At 40.8% G+C, this 19384-nt stretch overlaps 1 protein-coding gene across 4 annotated transcripts in view; it reads right to left on the bottom strand.

Moving 5' to 3' along the window:
* SUSD1 (sushi domain containing 1) overlaps window positions 1–19384 on the bottom strand; it is a 143595-nt gene that overhangs the window by 64681 nt on the left and 59530 nt on the right. For all 4 annotated transcript variants that reach the window (XR_008426530.1, XM_053921782.1, XM_053921788.2 and 1 more), the window contains 3 exons: window positions 19094–19286; window positions 11096–11187; window positions 9704–9890 (listed from right to left, as the gene is read on the bottom strand). Coding sequence is in view for 3 of the 4 variants with exons in the window: in XM_053921782.1 (XP_053777757.1) it covers window positions 9704–9890; window positions 11096–11187; window positions 19094–19286 (472 nt within the window). In the remaining variant the exon portion in view is untranslated. The remainder of the gene's footprint in view (window positions 1–9703; window positions 9891–11095; window positions 11188–19093; window positions 19287–19384) is intronic.

Raw genomic sequence — 19384 nt, 5'->3', positions numbered from 1 at the left:
GGCAGCAGGAGAAACTGAGGGATTCTTAAGAGACTCCTCTTAAAGGACCCACAACAGACTTAGGACTCACACAGACCCACCCCCTCTGGGATTCAGCACCAGGGCAACAGCTGGAAGGGCACCAGTGGCATGTGGGGAGAAAGTGAAGTGCGAGTGCCAGGAGACAGCTTCTTCCTGGCAAAACACCAGAGGCCAAGCAGTGGCATGGTCGCCTCTGCGAGCCCTCCCCCACACAGAGTAACACAGCGGTGACCTGGGTTGACCCACCCTGGCAACTACTGAAGGCTTTGCCCAGTACATCTTAACAGGTGTGCTTTTCTACAACAGGCCACACTACTAAGATGGGGAGTCAAAGCAGCTCTACCTAATACACAGAAACAAACACAGGGAGGCTGCCAAATTGAGAAGACAAAAAAAATATGGCCTAAATGAAAGAACAGAACAAAACTCCAGAAAAAGAACTAAACAAAATGGAGATAAGCAACCATTCAGATGCACAGTTCAAAACACTAGTTATCAGGATGCTCCAGAAATTCACTGGATAGTTCAATGGCATAAAAAAGACCCAGGCAGAAATGAAGGTTGCATTAAGTGAAATCAGGGAAAATCTACAGGGAACCAACAGTGGAGGGAATGCAGCTGAGAATCAAATCAATGATTTGGAACACAAGGAAGGAAAAAGCATTCAATCAGAAGAACAGGAAGACAAAAGACTTAAAAAAAAAAAAAAACCCAAACCCAAGGCTAGGCTTAGGAACCCCTGGGACATCTTTAAACATACCAACATTGGAATCATAGGGATGCCAGGAGGGGAAGAGGAAGAGCAAGAAATTGGAAATCTATCTGAAGAAATAATGAAAGAAAACTTCCCTAATTTAGTGAAAGAAATAGACATACAAATCTAGGTAGCAAAGAGAGTCCCAAACAAGATGGACCCAAAGAGGACCACAGCAAGACACATCATAGTTAAAATGCTAAAGGTTAAAGAAAAATAGAGAATCTTAAAGCAGCAAGAGAAAAGAGAGTTACTTACAAAGGAGTTCCCATATGACTGTCAGCTGATTTCTTAAAAGAAACTCTGTAGGCTCGAAGGGACTGACAAGAAGTATTCAAAGTGATGAAAAGCAAGGACCTACAGCCTAGATTACTCTATCCAGCAAAGCTACCATTTAGAATTGAAAGGCAGATAAAGTGCTTCCCAGATAAGGTAAAACTAAAGGAGTTCATCACCACCAAGCCATTATTATATGAAATGCTAAAAGGCATTATATATGAAACAGAAGATCAAAACTATGAACATTAAAATGGCAGTAAATTCACAACTATCAATAATTGAATCCAAATAACAAACCAAGCAAACAAGCAGAACAGGAATACAATCACAGATATGAAGATTATTTGGAGGGTTATCAGTTGGTTGGGAGAAAGGGGCAAATGGGGGGAAAGGAGCAGGATTAAGAAGTACAAATTGGTAAGTACAACATAGACAGGGGGATGTTAAAAACAGTATAGGAAATGGAGAAGCCAAAGAACGCACATGACCCATGGACATCAACTAGGGGAGGGACTGCTGGAGGGAATGGGAGTAGCAGGTGGAGGGGGGCCAAGGGGGAAATTGGGACTATAATAGCATAATCAATTAAAGATACTTTAAAAATTATAATTATTGAAAGAGTAAAGTATAAGTGCAGGACAGGCAAAGGTATGGAAGATGCTAGAACAATCTAGAAAGGAACCAAAACAATTAGAATTTTTTTAAAGAATGGAAAGAGACCCAAATAAACAAATGAAAATATTATGTTGGACATGAATAGTCTTCCCAGAGGTGACAGGAAACTAGCTTATCATTTTTTGGGGGGAGGGCTATTACCAAGTAAATATAGCCTTATACTGCACGTGCAAACAAATTCCAAATGGATCTAAGGTTAAACACAAAAAACAAATCTATTAAGAAGCATTAGAAAATAAGAATTAAGTTGATTTTAGGGTGGGGGAGGCTTTTCTTGGCATGATCAGAGGCAGAAACCATAAAAGAATCAATAAAATTGATTACATGAAATTTTAAAATGTCTAAATGTCAAAAAGAATATTGAAAAGAAAATTAAAGTGTAAATACGCTGGGGGTTGTGATAGGTAGAAAAAAGAACAGTATCATTATGTAGGCAAACTATTAACATCAGTAAGAGAAAGGAGGTAATGCAAATGCAAATGTGTTTAAAATTCCTCTAGAGCCCACCAAAAGGCACTAAAAGAACCAAAAATAGAAGAAAAATGTATTTGCACCAAAACCAAAGTCCCAACTCTATACTATAAACTGCAAGTAAAGGCAAGGAATTAATACACATAAAGAAATATGGGACATTGGTTCTTTTCTAACCCTGGGCACCATCCCGGAGAGATCAAGCCACCACTCCAGGCAGGATCAATTGAAGTTGATTGCAACAGAAAAAAACGGTAGCTCACGCCGTGAGTCCTCAGCTATCACAAGGCTGGCTACATCTCCCCTGTCAATAAAGTTAAGAGCCTTGGCCTCCCAGGAAGAAGGAACAATTTTCTTTTCATCTTTATATCTCCTTCAGCACTTAGCATGGCTCTTTGTACAGAACCAATCGATAAACATTCGCTGAATTAAATTAAGTGGCAGCATGCCCCTCCCCCACCTCTATGCCACACAGAAACCCTGATTCTGGTTTTCTAGGAGTTTCCATCAGTAAGATTTAGTTTCGCCTTAAGACACTCAGAGGGAAAATTCCATTCACTTTTCTTCTGGGAAATCAGTTCCTTCATTTTCCAGGGCCAAATCCCATCCTTGCCTCACATGTCTAGTAAAACTCAAAAGTTCACGATTTTTTTGGAAACAAAGCCACATCTTCACAACCAGATACACCTCTTCACAACAAATACGCTTCTGACATAAGGAAACTTTCCAGCCCTGGCTGGGTAGCTCAGTCGGTTGGAGCATCACCCAGCTATGCCAAGGTTGAGGGTTCAATCCCCAGTCAGGGCACATACAAGAAGCAACCAATGAATGCATACGTAAGTGTAACAACAAATTGATGTTTCTCTCTCTCTCTCCCCACCCCCCCAAACTCCTCCCTGTCTCCTTCCTTTGTCTTTCTGAAAATCAATCAATAAAAGAAACTTTTAAAGAGAAACAAGCTACTGGATGGATTGCCATCTCACTGCCCCTCTCACGAGCACCCTCTTCTGTTTTCCCAGCAACACTTGCCTCTGTCCTTCAGCATTCCTAGAACTCCCCTGGAAGTCGGCAATAGTGTATTCAAAGGACTTGTGTTCATCCTGTTCCCACCAGTAAGATTTAGTTTAATGTGAGACACTGAGAGGGAAATTCACTCACTCTTCTTCTGGGAAATTAGCAGATGCATTTTCTGGCCCAAATTCCTTGCCTAACATTTCTGGTAAAGTTCAAAAGTTTACGATTTAACTCAAATAAAGCCACATCTTAGGCAGCGAGGTGTACCTCTTCACGTCAACATATAAGGTTCCCTTTTTTCCTCTTCTATAAAAGGGAAGGGGTTTTTCATTTTACCCTTTCATGAGATCTTAACTTGAATTGTTATACTTTTTTAAAATCACAAATTCTTTACAGTAGGGTAAGGTTTGGGAAACATGCTGTCTTGAACTCAACGAATTTAAGCAGCTCAACAGTGCTCCCTGGTGGCCACAAGCATAAACAGAATGCTTGCGCTACAAAAAAAGGTAGAATTCGTCTCACCAAGATGAAACTCTCTTCTCCCAACTCAAAAAGTATTAAATGCTCATGTGAATCAGCAATGCAAACCATCCAAACATGACAAAAACCAGAGAGTAAGAGACTGCATAGCTATCCATTTTAGTAAGTCACATGGGAAGGAATGCCCTAAAACTTAAACATCACTTTTCCTTCCAGCCCCAAAATGTGGTGCATTTTTTGTTTTAGGAGGGTAGCTCTAAAACTTTCCTTAACTAACCATGCATCTCCTCAAGACCGACACCACCTGTGGGCCAGTTCTGGGTCGGCCCTCGTATCCACTCGTCACAAAAATATTTTGATGTTGTGCTGTGTGTTAGCACTGCCCTTGCTCGCTAGGGATTCAAAGCAGAACACACAGACTACAATCTCTGCTTCAAAGAGCTCCTATGTTGGTAGGGGAGAAAGAAGATAAACAAGTAAATTTTAAACAGTTTCTGAAAACACATCCTATGAAGAAATTCAAGCAGGGTAAATGGATAGAGTGATGGGGCGGAAATGGGGAGGTTAGTTATGACAGGATGGGCAGGAGGCCTCTCCAAGGTGATAGCATTTTAGCGGAGACCTGAATGACTATAATGTAAAGAAACCATGTATAGAAAGTACCCATGAGGAGAAAGCAGACTTGGATTCTATACTATACTAACAGAAACTCATCGGACAGTTTTGAGCTATCCAATGACATGTTCTCATACACATTTTTAAAAGCACGCTCTGACTCGGGTGAAATTTAAGACTAGGTGGAGCGGGGAGGTGATAGGCGACTCTGAAAGCAGAGAGGCCAGTTAGAAAGCTACTGCAGAGTCCAAGCAAGAGGTTGCTGGCTTAGATTACGTTGCTAGTGGTAAAGGCAAAAGTGAGGAGAAATGGTTGGATTCCGAACGCATTTCAGAACCAAGCCAATGGGGCTTGTTGATGACTTAGAAATTGGTGGGAGGGACAGAATCGACCATGACTCCTTTGGCTCGAGCAGTTGGTGAGTAAGAATGCCAATGACCGAGACAGAGAAGCCTGGATGGAAAATTGATCTGGGGAGACGAAAGAAGTGAGACATCAAAAGCTCTGTCAGATTTGCCTATTAGGTGCTCTATAGAATATGTTTCGGAGAGGAGTGGAAATACGAGCCTGGAACTCAGAGGAGAGATAGGGACTGAGATACATATTTGAGAATACTCAGCATATGTTAATATTTATAGCCATGAGGCTGGTAGGGATCAGTTAGGCAGGAAGGGTTGATACTGAAGAAAAAGGAAGAGAGGAGGCTGGGGGGTTGTAGAGACAGGGGTTGGGGGTAAGGGGAGGTGCACCAATAAAAGTAGTTGGAGATATTTTCCTCCTTCTGCTGACTTTGGGTGACATTGGTCTTTCCTTAATTTTTTAAAATGTAATGTTAGGTTGTTTAGTTGGGATTTTTCTTGCTTCTTGAGATAGGCCTGTGATGGTATAAACTTCCCTCTTATTGCTGCTTTTGCTACATCCCAAAAGCTTTCTTTTATCACACTGTCATTCTCATTTGTCTCTAAGTATCTTTTGGATTCTCCTTTTATTTTTTTTCTTTGACCCAGTCATTCTTTAGCAGCATATTGTTTATTCTCCACATATTTGTGTTCTTTCCTGCTTTCTTTTTGCATTTGATTTCCAATTTCAAAGCATTGCGGTTGGAGAATGTGCTTGGTGTGATTTCAGTCTTCTTGAGTTTGGTGAGCCTAGTTTTGTGTCCCAGAATAAATGATCTACCCTTGAGAACGTTCCAAGCACACTGGAGAAGAATGCACAACCTGGCGTTCTGGGATAAAAGGGTCTGTAAATGCCAACTATGTCCATTTGGTCTACTGTGTCATTGAAGGCTGGTATTTCCTTATTGATTTTCTGTTTAGATGATCTATCCATAGCTGTCCATGGGATTTGGGTCACCTACTATAACTGTGTTTTTGTCAGTTTCTCCTTTTAGTTCTTTAAGTAGTTGTTTTATATATTGCGGTGCTCCCTAACTGAGCACATAAATATTGACAAGTGTTATGTCTTCTTGATGACTTGTCACCTGTATCATTATAAAGTGCCCATCTTTGTCTCTTGTTACTTTTTAATCTTGAAATCTATTTTTTCAGATATAAGTGCAGCTGCACTCACTTTTCTCTGGAAAGCAGCATATGGTTTGGTTTGGTTTTTTTGACCCAATCTGCTACTCAGTGCCTAGTAGATGATTGGATAAAGAAGATGTAGTATGGAGAACCAAGATGATGGCGTAGGTAGACACACTGCGCCTCCTCGCACAACCAGAACTGACAGAAAATCGAACAACAAGGGGGACCAACACCAAGGAAATAGAAAATAAACATTCATCCAGACTGGTAGGAGGGGCGGAGATGGGCACCGGGGTGGAGAGGACTCGCGTGGCTGTGGCGGGACTGAGACTGGCGGAGTGTGGGACAAATGGCGCAGGCAATCCGAGCACTAGCAGAACCTGCGGCCCCACATTTGCACAGATAAACCCAGAGGGCCGGACTCAGAGTGGCAGAGAACGGGGCAGGCAGAGTGGCAGGTAGCACCCCGCGGCACCACATTCGCCCACAGATAAACCGGACGAACAGAGGGGAGCAAAGCAGACCGCGTAATCCAGGGCTCCAGCATGGGGGAAATAAAGCCTCAAACCTCTGATTGAAAGTGCCCCTGGGGGTTGGGGCAGCAGCAGGAGAGACTCCCAGCCTCACAGGAGAGGTTGTTGGAGAGACCCACAGGGGCCTAGAGTGTGCACAGGCCCACTTACTCGGGAACCAGCACCAGAGTGGCCCAGTTTGATTGTGGGTATCGGAGTGAAAGATTGAAATCCGCAGGAGAGTGAGGCCGGCGCCATTGCTCCCACTCGGCCCCTCCCCCACGTACAGCGTCACAGCGCAGCGACCAGCGCAACCCCGCCCCGGTGAACACCTAAGGCTCCGCCCCTTAAAGTAACAGACTTGCCAAGACAAAAAAAAAAAAAAATGGCCCAAATGACAGAACACTTCAAAGCTCCAAAAAAAATACAATTAAGCGAGGAAGAGATAGCCAACCTATCGGATGCACAGTTCAAAGCACTGGTTATCAATATGCTCACAGACTTGGTTGAATCTGTTCGAAAAACAGATGAAAAAATGAAGCCTATGCTAAGAGAAACAAAGGAAAATGTACAGGGAACCAATAGTGATGAGAAGGAAACTGGGACTCAAATCAATGGTATGGACCAGAAGGAAGAAACAAACATCAACCAGAAAAGAATGAAGAAACAATAACTTGGAAAAATGAGGAGAGGCTTAGGAACCTCCAGGAAACCTTGAAACGTTCCAACATCCGAATTATAGGGGTGCCAGAAGGAGAAGAGGAAGAACAAAAAATTAAAAACTTATTTGAACAAATAATGAAGGAGAACTTCCCTAATCTGGCAAAGGAAATAGACTTCCAGGAAGTCCAGGAAGCTCAGAGAGTCCCAAAGAAGCTGGACCCAAGGAGGAACACACCAAGGCACATCATAATTACATTACCCAAGATTAAACGCAAGGACCTTCATCCAAGATTACTGCATCCAGCAAAGCTATCATTTAGAATGGAAGGGAAGATAAAGTGCTTCTCAGATAAGGTCAAGTTAAAGAAGCTCATCATCACCAAGCCCTTATTATATGAAATGTTAAAGGGAGTTACCTAAGAAAAAGAAGATCAAAAATAAGAACAGTAAAAATGACAGCAAACTCACAGTTATTAAGGGAGTGGGAGGGGGAGAAGGGGGTAAAGGTACAGAGAATAAGTAGCATAGATGATAGGTGGAAAATAGACAGGGGGAGGGTAAAAATAGTGTAGGAAATGTAGAAGCCAAAGAACTTATAAGTATGACCCATGGACATGAACTATGGGGGGGAATGTGGGAGGGAGGGGGGTGGGCAGGATGGAGTGGAGTGGGGGGGGAATGGGATAACTGTAATAGCATAATCAATAAATATATTAAAAAAAGATGTAGTATATATACACAACAGAATACTACTAAGTCATAAGAAAAGATAAAATACTGCCATTTATGATAATATAGACGGATCGTAAGAGTATCATGCTTAGCGAAATAAGTCAGATGGAAAGAGTCAAGAACCATGATTTCACTCATATATGGGATATAGAACTGAAAGCTACAAGTGAACAAACAAGAAAAACAAACAAACAAACAAAAACTCTTAGACACAGACAGCAGTATGGTGGTTAGCAGAGGGCAAGGGGGGTGGGAGAAAGGTAGTAAAGGGTAAGTGGGGTCAAATATATGGTGACAGGGAGTTTTGAGTTTGGGTGGTAAATTCACAATGCAATATACAGATGATGTATTATAGAACTGTACGCTTGAAAGCTATATACCCTATTAACCAGTGTCACCCCAATAAAATATTTTTTTTAGTAGATGGAGCTAGCAAAGAAGATTGAGAAGGAACAGCCAGAAAGGTAGGAGGAACCAAAAGCCAAGATAAAAGGTATTCTAAGAAGGAGAGAAATGTCAGATGCTGTAGGAAAAAAAAAAAAAAAAAGGTAAGAATGAAATTGGCCAGTGGATTCTACAAGACGGAGACCCTTTCAGTAAAGCAGTGAAGGCAAATGCTTTCAAATTGGAGCCATTTAAAGGGAGAACAGGAGGTAAGGGTGTGGAGCCTACACAATAGACGTTTCTTTCTGTAAAGTGGGACTGAGAGAAGACAAAGTAACTGGAGAGAATAGGGATCAAAGGAAGTGTGTTTATTTTTCCTTGCTTTCATTCAAAAGGGAGATACTGCAACATTCTTGTGCAGCGTTGAGACTAATTCTACACTGGAAAGAAGTGATGATTAAGCAAGAAGGGACGGGATCCAATGCACCAGTCTGGGGAGGAGGGTAAGAGAGAGGACGAAATATATGGTTCTGCATGCAGGAAGCAAAGGGAGACTTGGGAGTGGCAAGTCCTCACCTGATTACTTCTAATTTCCCAGTGAAATAAAAAAGAAGCAGCTAATGTTCTGTGTGTTAGTTCAGAGTATGTGGGAGGACGGGTAGCACAGATTTGAGAGAGACAAGAAAATGAGTGGAAAGGGAGTCTGCTAGGGACTAGCGTGAGACTGACAATCATTTTTCCCTGAGATAAAACTATTTTTTTAATCCTCACCTGAGGATATGTTCATTGATTTTAGACAGAGGTGGAGACACAAAGAGCAAGACATCCATGTGAGGAAAAACATCGATCAGTTGCCTCCCAAATGCACCCCAACTGGCAGTCAAACCCGCAACCCAGGTGTGTGCCCCGAATGGGGATTGAACCTACAACCTTTTGGTGTACAGTACAGGTGGCAAACCTGGTACAAGGCCCGTGGGCCAATTCCAGTCTTCCACCTTGTTTTATCCAGCCCGGCACCTTGTTTCTACCTGGCAGCAGCACCGAGCTCCTTGCCCCTAGTTAGGGAGTAGCTACATTTATACAGTCCTAAATTCACATTCAGCCCTTTGAAGGCAACTTTCAGGCTGATGTGGCCCCTGGTGAAAATGAGTTTGACACCCCTGGTGTACAGGATGATGCTCCAACCAATTAAGCCACCCTGCCAGGGCTGAGAAAACTATTCTTAAGGCACTTGCAACAGAATCCCAATTAAATATGTTGCTGAGAAAGAAACAGTAATAGGAAAAATTCTTTTTAAGTATGGAATATTTTAAATATTTCAAATATCCAGAAGGAATTCAACCAACATTCATATACACATTACCCAAGATTTAGCCAATGATAACATTTTGTTTCAGATATCTTTGTAAGAAATAAAACAGTCGCCGCAGCAGGCCCCTTGGCGTCCCTCTCCGATTCCATGTCCTTCTTCCTCTCTCTCTTAAAGTTCACTATATAATGATAAAAAGGAATAGTGTTCCTCTCTCTCCAGCTCCATGATGACTTTGTTCACCCACGTGCCTTTACTGGAGACTTACCTGTTATCTGGGTTGTCAGAGAGATGACCGCGGGACGTGCAGAAGACATCGCCTGAATGCGGACACTGTAGTTGGTACCCGGACGCAGGTCCAAGCACATCTCAGGAGCCTGGCTCCTGGTAGTGACATTAAAGGTGACCTCATGGGAAAATTCCTTCTGATACCACCTCTGGCCCTGAATGTGGAGCTAAAACACAGAAAAGTTCACGAGGTGAATCATTAGCTTGACATACTTGGAATGCCTAGATCCTTACCTTTCTCATGAACTCTCTTGCTGTCGACTCTGAAGTGCCTTCAAAAAGTGAAATACAGCCCTGACAGATGTGGCTCAGTGGACTGAGCACTGGCCTGCAAACCGAAAGGTCACTGGTTTGATTCCCAGGCAGGGCACATGTCTGGGTTGCGGGCCAGGTCCCTGATTAGGGGCATGTGAGAGGCAGCCAATGGATGTTTCTCTCCCTCTCTTTTCCTCTCTCTAAAAACAAATAAATAAAATCTTAAAAAAAAAAAGAACACAGGCTTTGGGGGTCAGACCAACATGTACTCTAACCCCTGCCCGACCACATTATTAGCTGGGTGACCTTGAGCAAGTTAGTTAAAAAAAAAGTGAAATACAACAATAAGTAAAGATTAGAATTATAATACCCTGTACATTGTATTTACAATATTATCAGTATGATAAATATATTTTTACATCAAAATACACAAAAGATTGAGGATCCAATTCTGGCAACGTGCAGGCCCAATGTGAAAATCTATTAGCAAAATTTTAGGAGCAAGGCAAAAGGACGGTTTCCTAGGAAAAAAAATAAAACCCTGAAATAAGGCTTCTCCAAAGCAGGATGTGGATTACAATACTCTAAGCTGGTCTGGTGAAACCGGGACAGGGTTTCCCCCTCTGCTTGTCCCTTTCCGACCTTGCTTCCACCTACTGGTAACATCCCAGCGCCTGGGCCAATAGACACACACTTCTTTCTTTCTCCTTAATTCCTTCTAATACAGCTCACCCCATGGGATTTCCCTCTCTTACTGACACCCACGTCTAGCTCCAAAAGTTGCCCCGGACTCTCCAGACAATACGTTGAGACCCCCGTCGGGGACATTGGTGCGGAGAGAGGCCAAAGCCTTTGGATCCCTCCGCAGATCCTGCCTGGACATCAGTTCTGCACCAGGCCCTGTGCACCGCAAACGCTCCCCTGGCCTTCCCCTCAATCCCCAGGGTCTCTGTTGTCAAAAATGCAGCAGCCGTGCCCATTTTATTGCTTCTGGTTACAACTGTCACTATGATTCTTCTATGCATAATGGCAGCTATATAAGTTGATTTTTAGGTGTTATTTTTTAAACCTCCCGCACAGCCAACACCCATGAATAGAGAAACTGTCAGCAACTTACTAAATACATTTCCTCTGTACCAGCTACCTTCGTATTTCTCCATCTCAAGCAGGTTTCATTGAATATTGAAATGTTACTGATTGTCTGTTTCACTGCAGGGAGAAAAGAATGGGAAATCAGTTGACATCCTACACAAATCTACTACCTTTTCATTAAACATTTTCTGAGGATAAGCATTTACATGGGATGATGTCAGCAATATTTCAATTTACAACTCAGTGGTAGTAGCGCACTTCTATAGTTATGTAAACCCAGTTCTAATGAAAGATTTAGGGCTACAAGATGCCCAAATGGAGGATCCCTCTTGAAAATTATTTAAGTCTATTTATTCACTGCAAACTCCTTTGGTTTACTAAGTTAACTCCTTTGGTTTACTAAAGTTAAGACGGTAACTCACTGTACCGGCCTTGGACAATGTCGCTTACATGAATAAGCATCAGTTTGAAATTCTGAGCTGAGGGAAACATTTTGGTACCAAGTTGAGAATCGCTCCACGAGGGGCTGAATGTTCCTGTCTCAAGCAGTCAGGCTTTTCGTGATGGAAAGCGGGCAGGGGTACCTCTCGGTCTGTGTTTCCTCATCTCTCACGACCAGAGCGCTGGTCGGCCTCTGCTCCATTTCATGGTAATCAATCCAAAAGTTATTTCAGATCTGGTACGGTGTTATGTAGAGCCCCCCCACACACATATATACACAAGGTTTTTAAAATACAGCCTACTTTCAAAACCCTGATATCAGAGGTTTACTGCCTTCCACAATTACCTCTGTCCCTAAACTGAAAATAATAGAACAGACTTGCTAAGAAGTTTCATAGGAACACTGTGATGATTACTAAGTGAGAAAGAACTTGCAAAGCATGGAGGAAAGGGAGGGAGGGAGAGAAAAAGAAAGAAAAGAAAAGAAAAAAGAGAGGGAAAGAAAGAAAGAAAGATTGATTTATGGGAGCCAAGTCAGGCCTGACAGGTTCTTACAAATGAAGCCAAGTTGCTTGGTGTGAGAGTCCTTTGTGGATTGGGCAGCTCTGCCCAAACAAAACCTGTTCCACAGGTTACACCTATACTCTAAATGTTGCTGAGATAAAGTAAGAGAGTATAGATGACTCAGGATAACCTACCCCCACTCCTGGGTATAGGTGGTTTTAGAGAGAAGCAGTAGTGGTGCAAGGAACCCCACGCTGATGAAACTTACTGAAAAGGAAGTAACTCCAATATTATTTAAATAGCTCCAGACCTTTTAATATAAAAAGGTGAAAAGTTTCCCAGTTCATTCAATATGACTAGATAATCACATGCCCAAAGTGTACAAGGATGGCCCAACCAATCACTAAACACACTATGCTACACTTATTGAAATAAATACAAAAAATCCAAAATAAAATATGAGCCAATAGAAGTCATCAGTACATTCAAACAACAATACATTATGATCAGGGAGATTTATTTCAGGAATACAGAAATGATCATTATTGGGAAAGCTATTAATAGAGTAAAAGAGAAAAACCATATGGTTATTTTTACCATTACAATGACTAATACATTAATATACATTCTGGACTCAAAATCTTAGTAAACTAGGATTTAATTTCATAGAAACACCTTAATTTAAGAGTGTTTATTAGAAACTACTATGCTTTTAAAACACAGTAAAACAATGAAACAATTTCTAGTAAAGTTAAGAACAATACAAGGATGCATGGTCTCATAGCTATTACTTAGCATTAGTCAGAGGATTTTAGACAATCAGAAAGAGGCAAGGAAAAAAAAAGAGCTATAAATACCAGTAAGAAAGAGACCAAATGATGCAACTGCCAGTAAGTCTAAGACAATCAACTGGAAAACAAATGTAAAATTGCTTGAAGATAGAAAAACGAATACAAATAATAGGAGTTTGGCAAGGTGCACCCAAACACAAGAACATAGAAAAACTAATAACTTTCTATACAGCTGCAAGAACAAGTATGGTAAGCTGAAAATGCCCTACCACGCCCAGCTGTCCACATCCTGGCATCTGGCCCCTGGCATCTGTGACCACACTAGATCACAGGCAAAGGACTTTGTAAATGTGATTAAGAGAGGCAGATTATCTGGATTAGCCAGATAAGCCCAAGGTAGTACAAGCATCACTGTAAGAGGGAAACAGACAATCAGGGTTAAAGATTTAAGGAAAAAAGCAGGGGTTAAACTGATGAGCTTGAAGGAGAACGGGACCACCAGCCAAAGAATGCAGGCAGGCTCTATAAGCTTCAAAGAGCAAAGAAACGGATTCTCCCCTCAAGCCCCCAGAATGAACATAAGCCTGCTGACATCTTGACTTTAACCCAGTGAAACTGATTCAGACTTCTGACCTCCAGAACAATAAGATAGTACATTCGTCTTGTTTTAAGCCACTAAATTTGCAGAAAGTTGTCATACCAGCCATCGAAAAGTAACACACCAAATAAAACACAATAGAAAAATTAAATGATCCATATTCAGAAGAGAAGACACCACGAACAAACTTCCATACCTAGAAATAAATCTAACTAGAAATGTCCAAGGCTTACATGAAGATTTAAAAAAAATTTTTTCCTGAAGGACATAAAAGAAAACAATAAAGAGAGAAATGCCACATCCATGAATGGGAAGACTCACAAGTGAAAAGACATCAATTCTCCATGAATTAATCTACAAATGGAATATATTATACTTCCATTGGTGATTCCAGTGGACCTTCTGGGAATGTGATACATTGACACATTTATTCTTTGGATGTCACAGGAAGAGGAAATGAAACAACATGAAACCAATGTGGTCATCAGAACTGGAAGACAAAGAATACTACAAACTTTAAATTACTTTTCAAAAAAAAACCACATAAATGCCAAATTCCAGCAAAGCTCTCTCTCAATCTACCACATCTCATTCTACAGAGTGAGGGGAGTTCTAGAAGAGAGACATGTGAAAGAGAAGAGAGAAACAAAGGACCCCAGAGTGAGCTAGAAATTTTATTCCCAGAAAGAGAAATTCTACCTTAACTGTGAAAGTACCAAAAAACAGACCTGGTATAGCAGAGGACCAATGACAGGCAAGGAAGGAAAAGCCTGTGGGACTCCAGGGAGGAGTATGAGAAAGGCACTGCCTCTGGGAAAGAGGAGGAGTGAAAGGACCATGCAGGAGACTGACTGGTCACAGAAAAGGAAGCCAGGAGAAAATGCAAGATCCCACAAGGCAAAAGAGAACCCCAAATAGAAGACTACACAATTCATCCCCGTCCTCACCAAAAAAGCAAGAAACATATTCTTTAAAGGACCTGCACTTCATTCAATGACAGGAGAGGGCACTCTTAACCTAGAAATCTTATTAATCCTCCTAAATTACCAATTCTGTCCATGGAATTCATGGACAATAGAAAGAAAAAATATATATAATCAAAGCATTTCAGCTTGTGAAAAACTCCACATTGTTAAAATAAACCCACATACTAGGAAAAAAAGTGTAACTCAATAAACTGAAATAAATACCCCCAAACAAACATTGAGGATATGAAGAAAATACCTTGAGTGAGAAATTCAAAAATTAAGAACAGAAATGGACAAAAAATTGGGGAAGAAAAGAAACAAAAGTGACTGAATTCAGGAAAGAAACAAAAGGAAAAGATGAATTAATATCAGAAATAAAGTCAAAATGCCATGGTGCCCAAAGTAGGGCAGATTAGAAGGAAATCTTAATAAGGAGCATTGAAGAAACACAGGGGAAAAAAACAAAAAGACTTAAAATGAGAGTAAATAGAAGTAAAAAATATTTTAAAGTGCTTGAAATGGGACACAGACAAAGATCCAACATGTGTATAATTAAAGTCTCTAAAGAAAAAAAAACATTGAAACAGTTAACATTTAAAATTATAATCCAAGATAGCTTTTAAAAAATTAGAAATATAAATACCGAGAGGGCCCACAAGATGACTGAGAAAGCTCATCCAGAACAATCAATTCAAGTAACACTATTAGACTTTAAAGATAAAGAAAACTCCTCAGCATCTTCATTCAAGTAAATAAATAAGATCCAACAGAGGGAAAAAAAAAAAAAGGGCTGCATCAGACTTCTCAAGAGCTAAATAAAAAGCAAAGTAGTAACAGAACTGAATTTTAAGGAAACTCCAACCAAGCAAGTGTGAACCAAGATTTTTATATCCAGCCACGCTATCTTTCATGTGTCAAGGCCACGGAGAAGTGTGAAACATGCAAGAACTCAGGGAACCTTGTACTCTTGAGGCGTCTACTAGAAGGTGAGCTTCATCCCAGGGCCAACTAGGGGAACGTCAGCAAAAACAATGACGGGGACTATCTGACATATTCTATTGCAGACTTAACACAAAAAGGTGGGACAAGGTAGGGGGAAAAATACAATGGTCTGTGTTCTGATAAAGTAAAAACAAGGCAACTAAAAACTGGGAGGAGAAGGGATGGAACAATAGACCAATTTGACTGTTATACAGTCAATAAATGGAAGGTAAAGTACACCACTAAAAACTGACGAACCAGATGGTGAAAAGTTACATAAGAAAACAGGAGACAGGGCACTTTAAAAAGGTACAAAGGCAACCATTGGAAAGAATATACACAAACCTTCCTATAAATAAATAAATAAATAATCACCAAAGGAAACACATCACAGAGAAATACAGAAAATACATTATATATAGTATAGTGACATAACAGGACAACAAACTTGAGTCCAAACATATCAGTCTTATCAATAACTGTAAATGGATTTCACTTCTTAAAAATATTTTATTAACAAATAAAAAAGATTTTCAAATGGTCTCACCATGCAAGGTCCAACTACACACTGTGCGCCTGAGGGACACCTACAATGAAGTGATTTGGAATGGCTGAAGACGGAGTGACAGGCACCGTGAAACAAGGACGTGGCAGCCATAAGACACTGGGAGTAGTCATTCCGGCATAGGCAGATTCAGCGCAAAGAGCATCAAATGAGGACACAGAAGGACGCTTTTTAATGCAAAAACCATCATTTACAATAAAGATAAAATGCAACTACCATTATAAAGGAGAAAAAAATGAAAGGATATAATAAATATGAAAGCAGAAATTACTGATGGAGAACAGGAGTCAGCTAGCTTTTCCTACAGAGGGTCAGTTAGTAAATGTTTTAGGCTTTCTGGGCTGACCTGCTCCGTCACAACCACTCGGCTCTGCCTTTGTGGCACAAAAGCAGCCACAGACGATATGTAAATGAATGACTTGGCTGTGCTTCAAAAAAACTTTATTATAAAACCAGGCTATCGGGCAGATTTGGCTTGCAGGCCATAATTTGCTAATTCCTGATGTAGAAGAGAAAAAAGAATAGTGTATCTAATTAATTAAACAAAATCTTGGTTCTTTAAAAATACAGAAAAATAGACAAACTGCTAATAACCTAATTTAGCAAAAAGAAAGAAAATACAAACAAAAGGAGAAATAATCACTGAAACAAAAGAAAAATTCAAAAAGTTAAATGAAACGACTATGTAGACCACATGGACATGATCTCAAAACCATAGATGAAATGGCTAATTTCTAATAGAGTTTGCCCAAACTGACCCCATTAGACATTAAAAAAACAAACAGGCCAATTTCCACAGAAAAAACTGAGAAAGTTATCAAGGAAATTCCCCATATCCAGACTCTTTCAGAGAATTCTATGAAACCACCTGAGACCAGATGCTATGTGAATTGTAATAATAAAAGAAATCTTCCAAATAATGAAGGAAACCTTCTAAATTCTTTTTACGAAGCAAGAAAAATACGAATGCCTAAACCTGATAAAGGTAGTACAAAGAAAGGCAGAAAAAAATATCACTTATGAACACTGGAGCATAAATACTCTAAAGAAAATATTCGGGAACAGAACCCAAACCATGACAAAATACAGTATGGCCAAGTAGGATTTATTTCTGGAAGAGAGAGAGACAGGCCAGGGAGGGCAGAAGAATGAGAGAACAAGGGAGAGAAATTTGAAATTATATCAAATTAAAAAGTTACAAGGAAATAAAATTTAAAAAGAACATCTTGTAGCTAGCTTTTCTTAACATTGTATTAATGGATGGTTAAGACTAAGAACTAAGCAATCTTTTCTCTGACTTCAGCCTGGGAAATAACTGTCTTGGAGCCTCTCTGTCTGTGTACCTGAGACCCTGCCTGGGGATTCTACAGCAGGGATTCTTCTTGGGTTGAAGTAGATTAAATCCAGTGGGATTATCACAAACGCACACGCTAAGCAGTCCTAAAAGGTGTGTGCCTGGAACCCTCTGTTCCTGGAAAGATTTGCCCAGTCTCCGAAAAAAAAATGAAATTATTTTACAAAACAGGTTTTGGTCTTGCAAATAGGAAGCGATTAGGAGACAATGAAATAAAGGAAGTAACATCAAGGAGGAGAAGGAAACTTGAACTCATACTGGCCCTGCTCAGAAATCGTGACAAGGAAAAGGGAGGTATATCCAAATACAGCCGCTCTGAAGAGGCTAGAAAAGACAGGAATATTGACTGGGTCTGGGGTAGTGGCTCAAAATCACCAAAGAAAAAATGAAAGGGCTATGTTAAAGAACAGACTAGAATGACTCTCCTCCCAAAAGGTACCCAGGTTTAGGCATTATTCAATTAAGAAGGGTCCTCTTAAAGTTTTAAATCCCAAGTAAGCATTAATGGAGAACTCCTCAAAGTGGAAGTGTGTAGTTATAGAAAATGTGGACATTTTTAAAAAGAGAAATATTTGAAAAATCAGTGTAGACTTCTTCAAGCATCATTAAATTAGTTTCAGGGTGACCTTGTTCTTTTTTTTTTTTTTAATTGTCCATTACATTGTTATGGTAGAGGTAAGAGCAGGTAGACTGAGGCTAGAAGGAAGCCTGCCTGGGGAATGCAGGGAGGCAGAACTTGAAGGAAAGAGTAGAAAAACAGCTGTATTAAAATGGGAGAATCCAGGGAGGGATGACAATTATCTGGCCCAGGCCTGGGTTATGGGTTGAATGGAATAGAAATATATACCTCCTAATGAAAGTAAAATGGGCAGGATTTATTTGAACACTGGATGATCGTGGCAGATCCAGAACTCTCTGGTATCGTTCTCTCTCTGCAGAGAGCTCACCGGCAGAATCCAAAGTAATACATTAGGAGAACAAAAATCTAAGTGTGAAAACAAAAGCAAATGTAGGGAAGGAAAGTGTAACAATCAAGCAAAAGGTATTAGCCAGGGAATCAAGAAGGAACAGAAACAACTAGGATGGGAGTTTATAAGCTGAAAGCTCAGCCCACGGAACAGCAGAAGGAAGTGGACCACCTGCGCCCTATCTCTGATGCAGAGAAGGAAGCAGTGGCAGGAAGGAATGTTCCAGTTCTCAGCAAAGAAGCACAGGCGCTTCAAGTCTTAGAAATGCAGGTCTAAGGAAAGGTGTGGCTTGGGCACTTCCTGCTTCATTAGACCAGTGAAAGCAGAAGTTCCAGAAACAAGAGATAAAGATCTTCTGCAGTGGGGGCGGGTGGGTAGAAACAGGGCTCAAAGGAGAAAGGGAAATGATAAGGTTCTAAAGACTTGGGATGGGCACCAAGAAAGATCTGGAGCCAACATTACAAAGTTCTAAAATTTCCAAGGAAAGTGAATTTCTCCTTTCTTTGTGGACAGGGTACCCTACAATATACGGGAAGCCAAGTGTCAGACTGAATCCAAACAACCTCATTAGGAGAGATTATTTCCTGAATTAGGTTTCAATCCATAGGTGGTGGGCTCCACTCTGCTTGGTAATTTATAGAGGCTGAAATATCACAGGAACCAGAACCCCTATGGGGAAAGGGATAGGTGGTAAGTTTCAGGCACCCTGAACCCCAGACAAAGTTGGTAGTTTGTTAGAACTAGAACTGAAGTCTCTTGATTCCCCAGCATTCCCTATGCTCCCCAACATTGTACAATTCACATATCTCACTTGTTGCCCTGAGCTATAAAACAGAAAGGCTCGCAGACCTACCTGCCGGTGCAGTTGTGATCATCACTTGCACTGAGTGCAGCTCAGGAGATCCCAGCAGGGTGATGTTCACTGTGTAATCGGTTGCCGGGTACAAGTCTAAACACACCACCGAAGCTCGTTCCCCCGTTGTGAAGTTAAATGATATTGCGTGATAAAAATCATTCAGATACCCTCTTTGGCCCACAATTTTAAACTGTCATGAGATTAAAAGAAATGGTTGCATTACATTTTCTGTTGGTTTGCAGATATCTAGATTATAAGCAAAATAAAGATAGAACAAGAAGGTTCCTT

The sequence above is a fragment of the Desmodus rotundus genome, chromosome 1 (genome assembly GCF_022682495.2).
Source record: "Desmodus rotundus isolate HL8 chromosome 1, HLdesRot8A.1, whole genome shotgun sequence".
Classification (NCBI taxonomy): Eukaryota; Metazoa; Chordata; class Mammalia; order Chiroptera; family Phyllostomidae; genus Desmodus; species Desmodus rotundus.
Note: the sequence above shows the minus strand (reverse complement) of the source record. Positions and strands in the feature narration are given on the sequence as shown.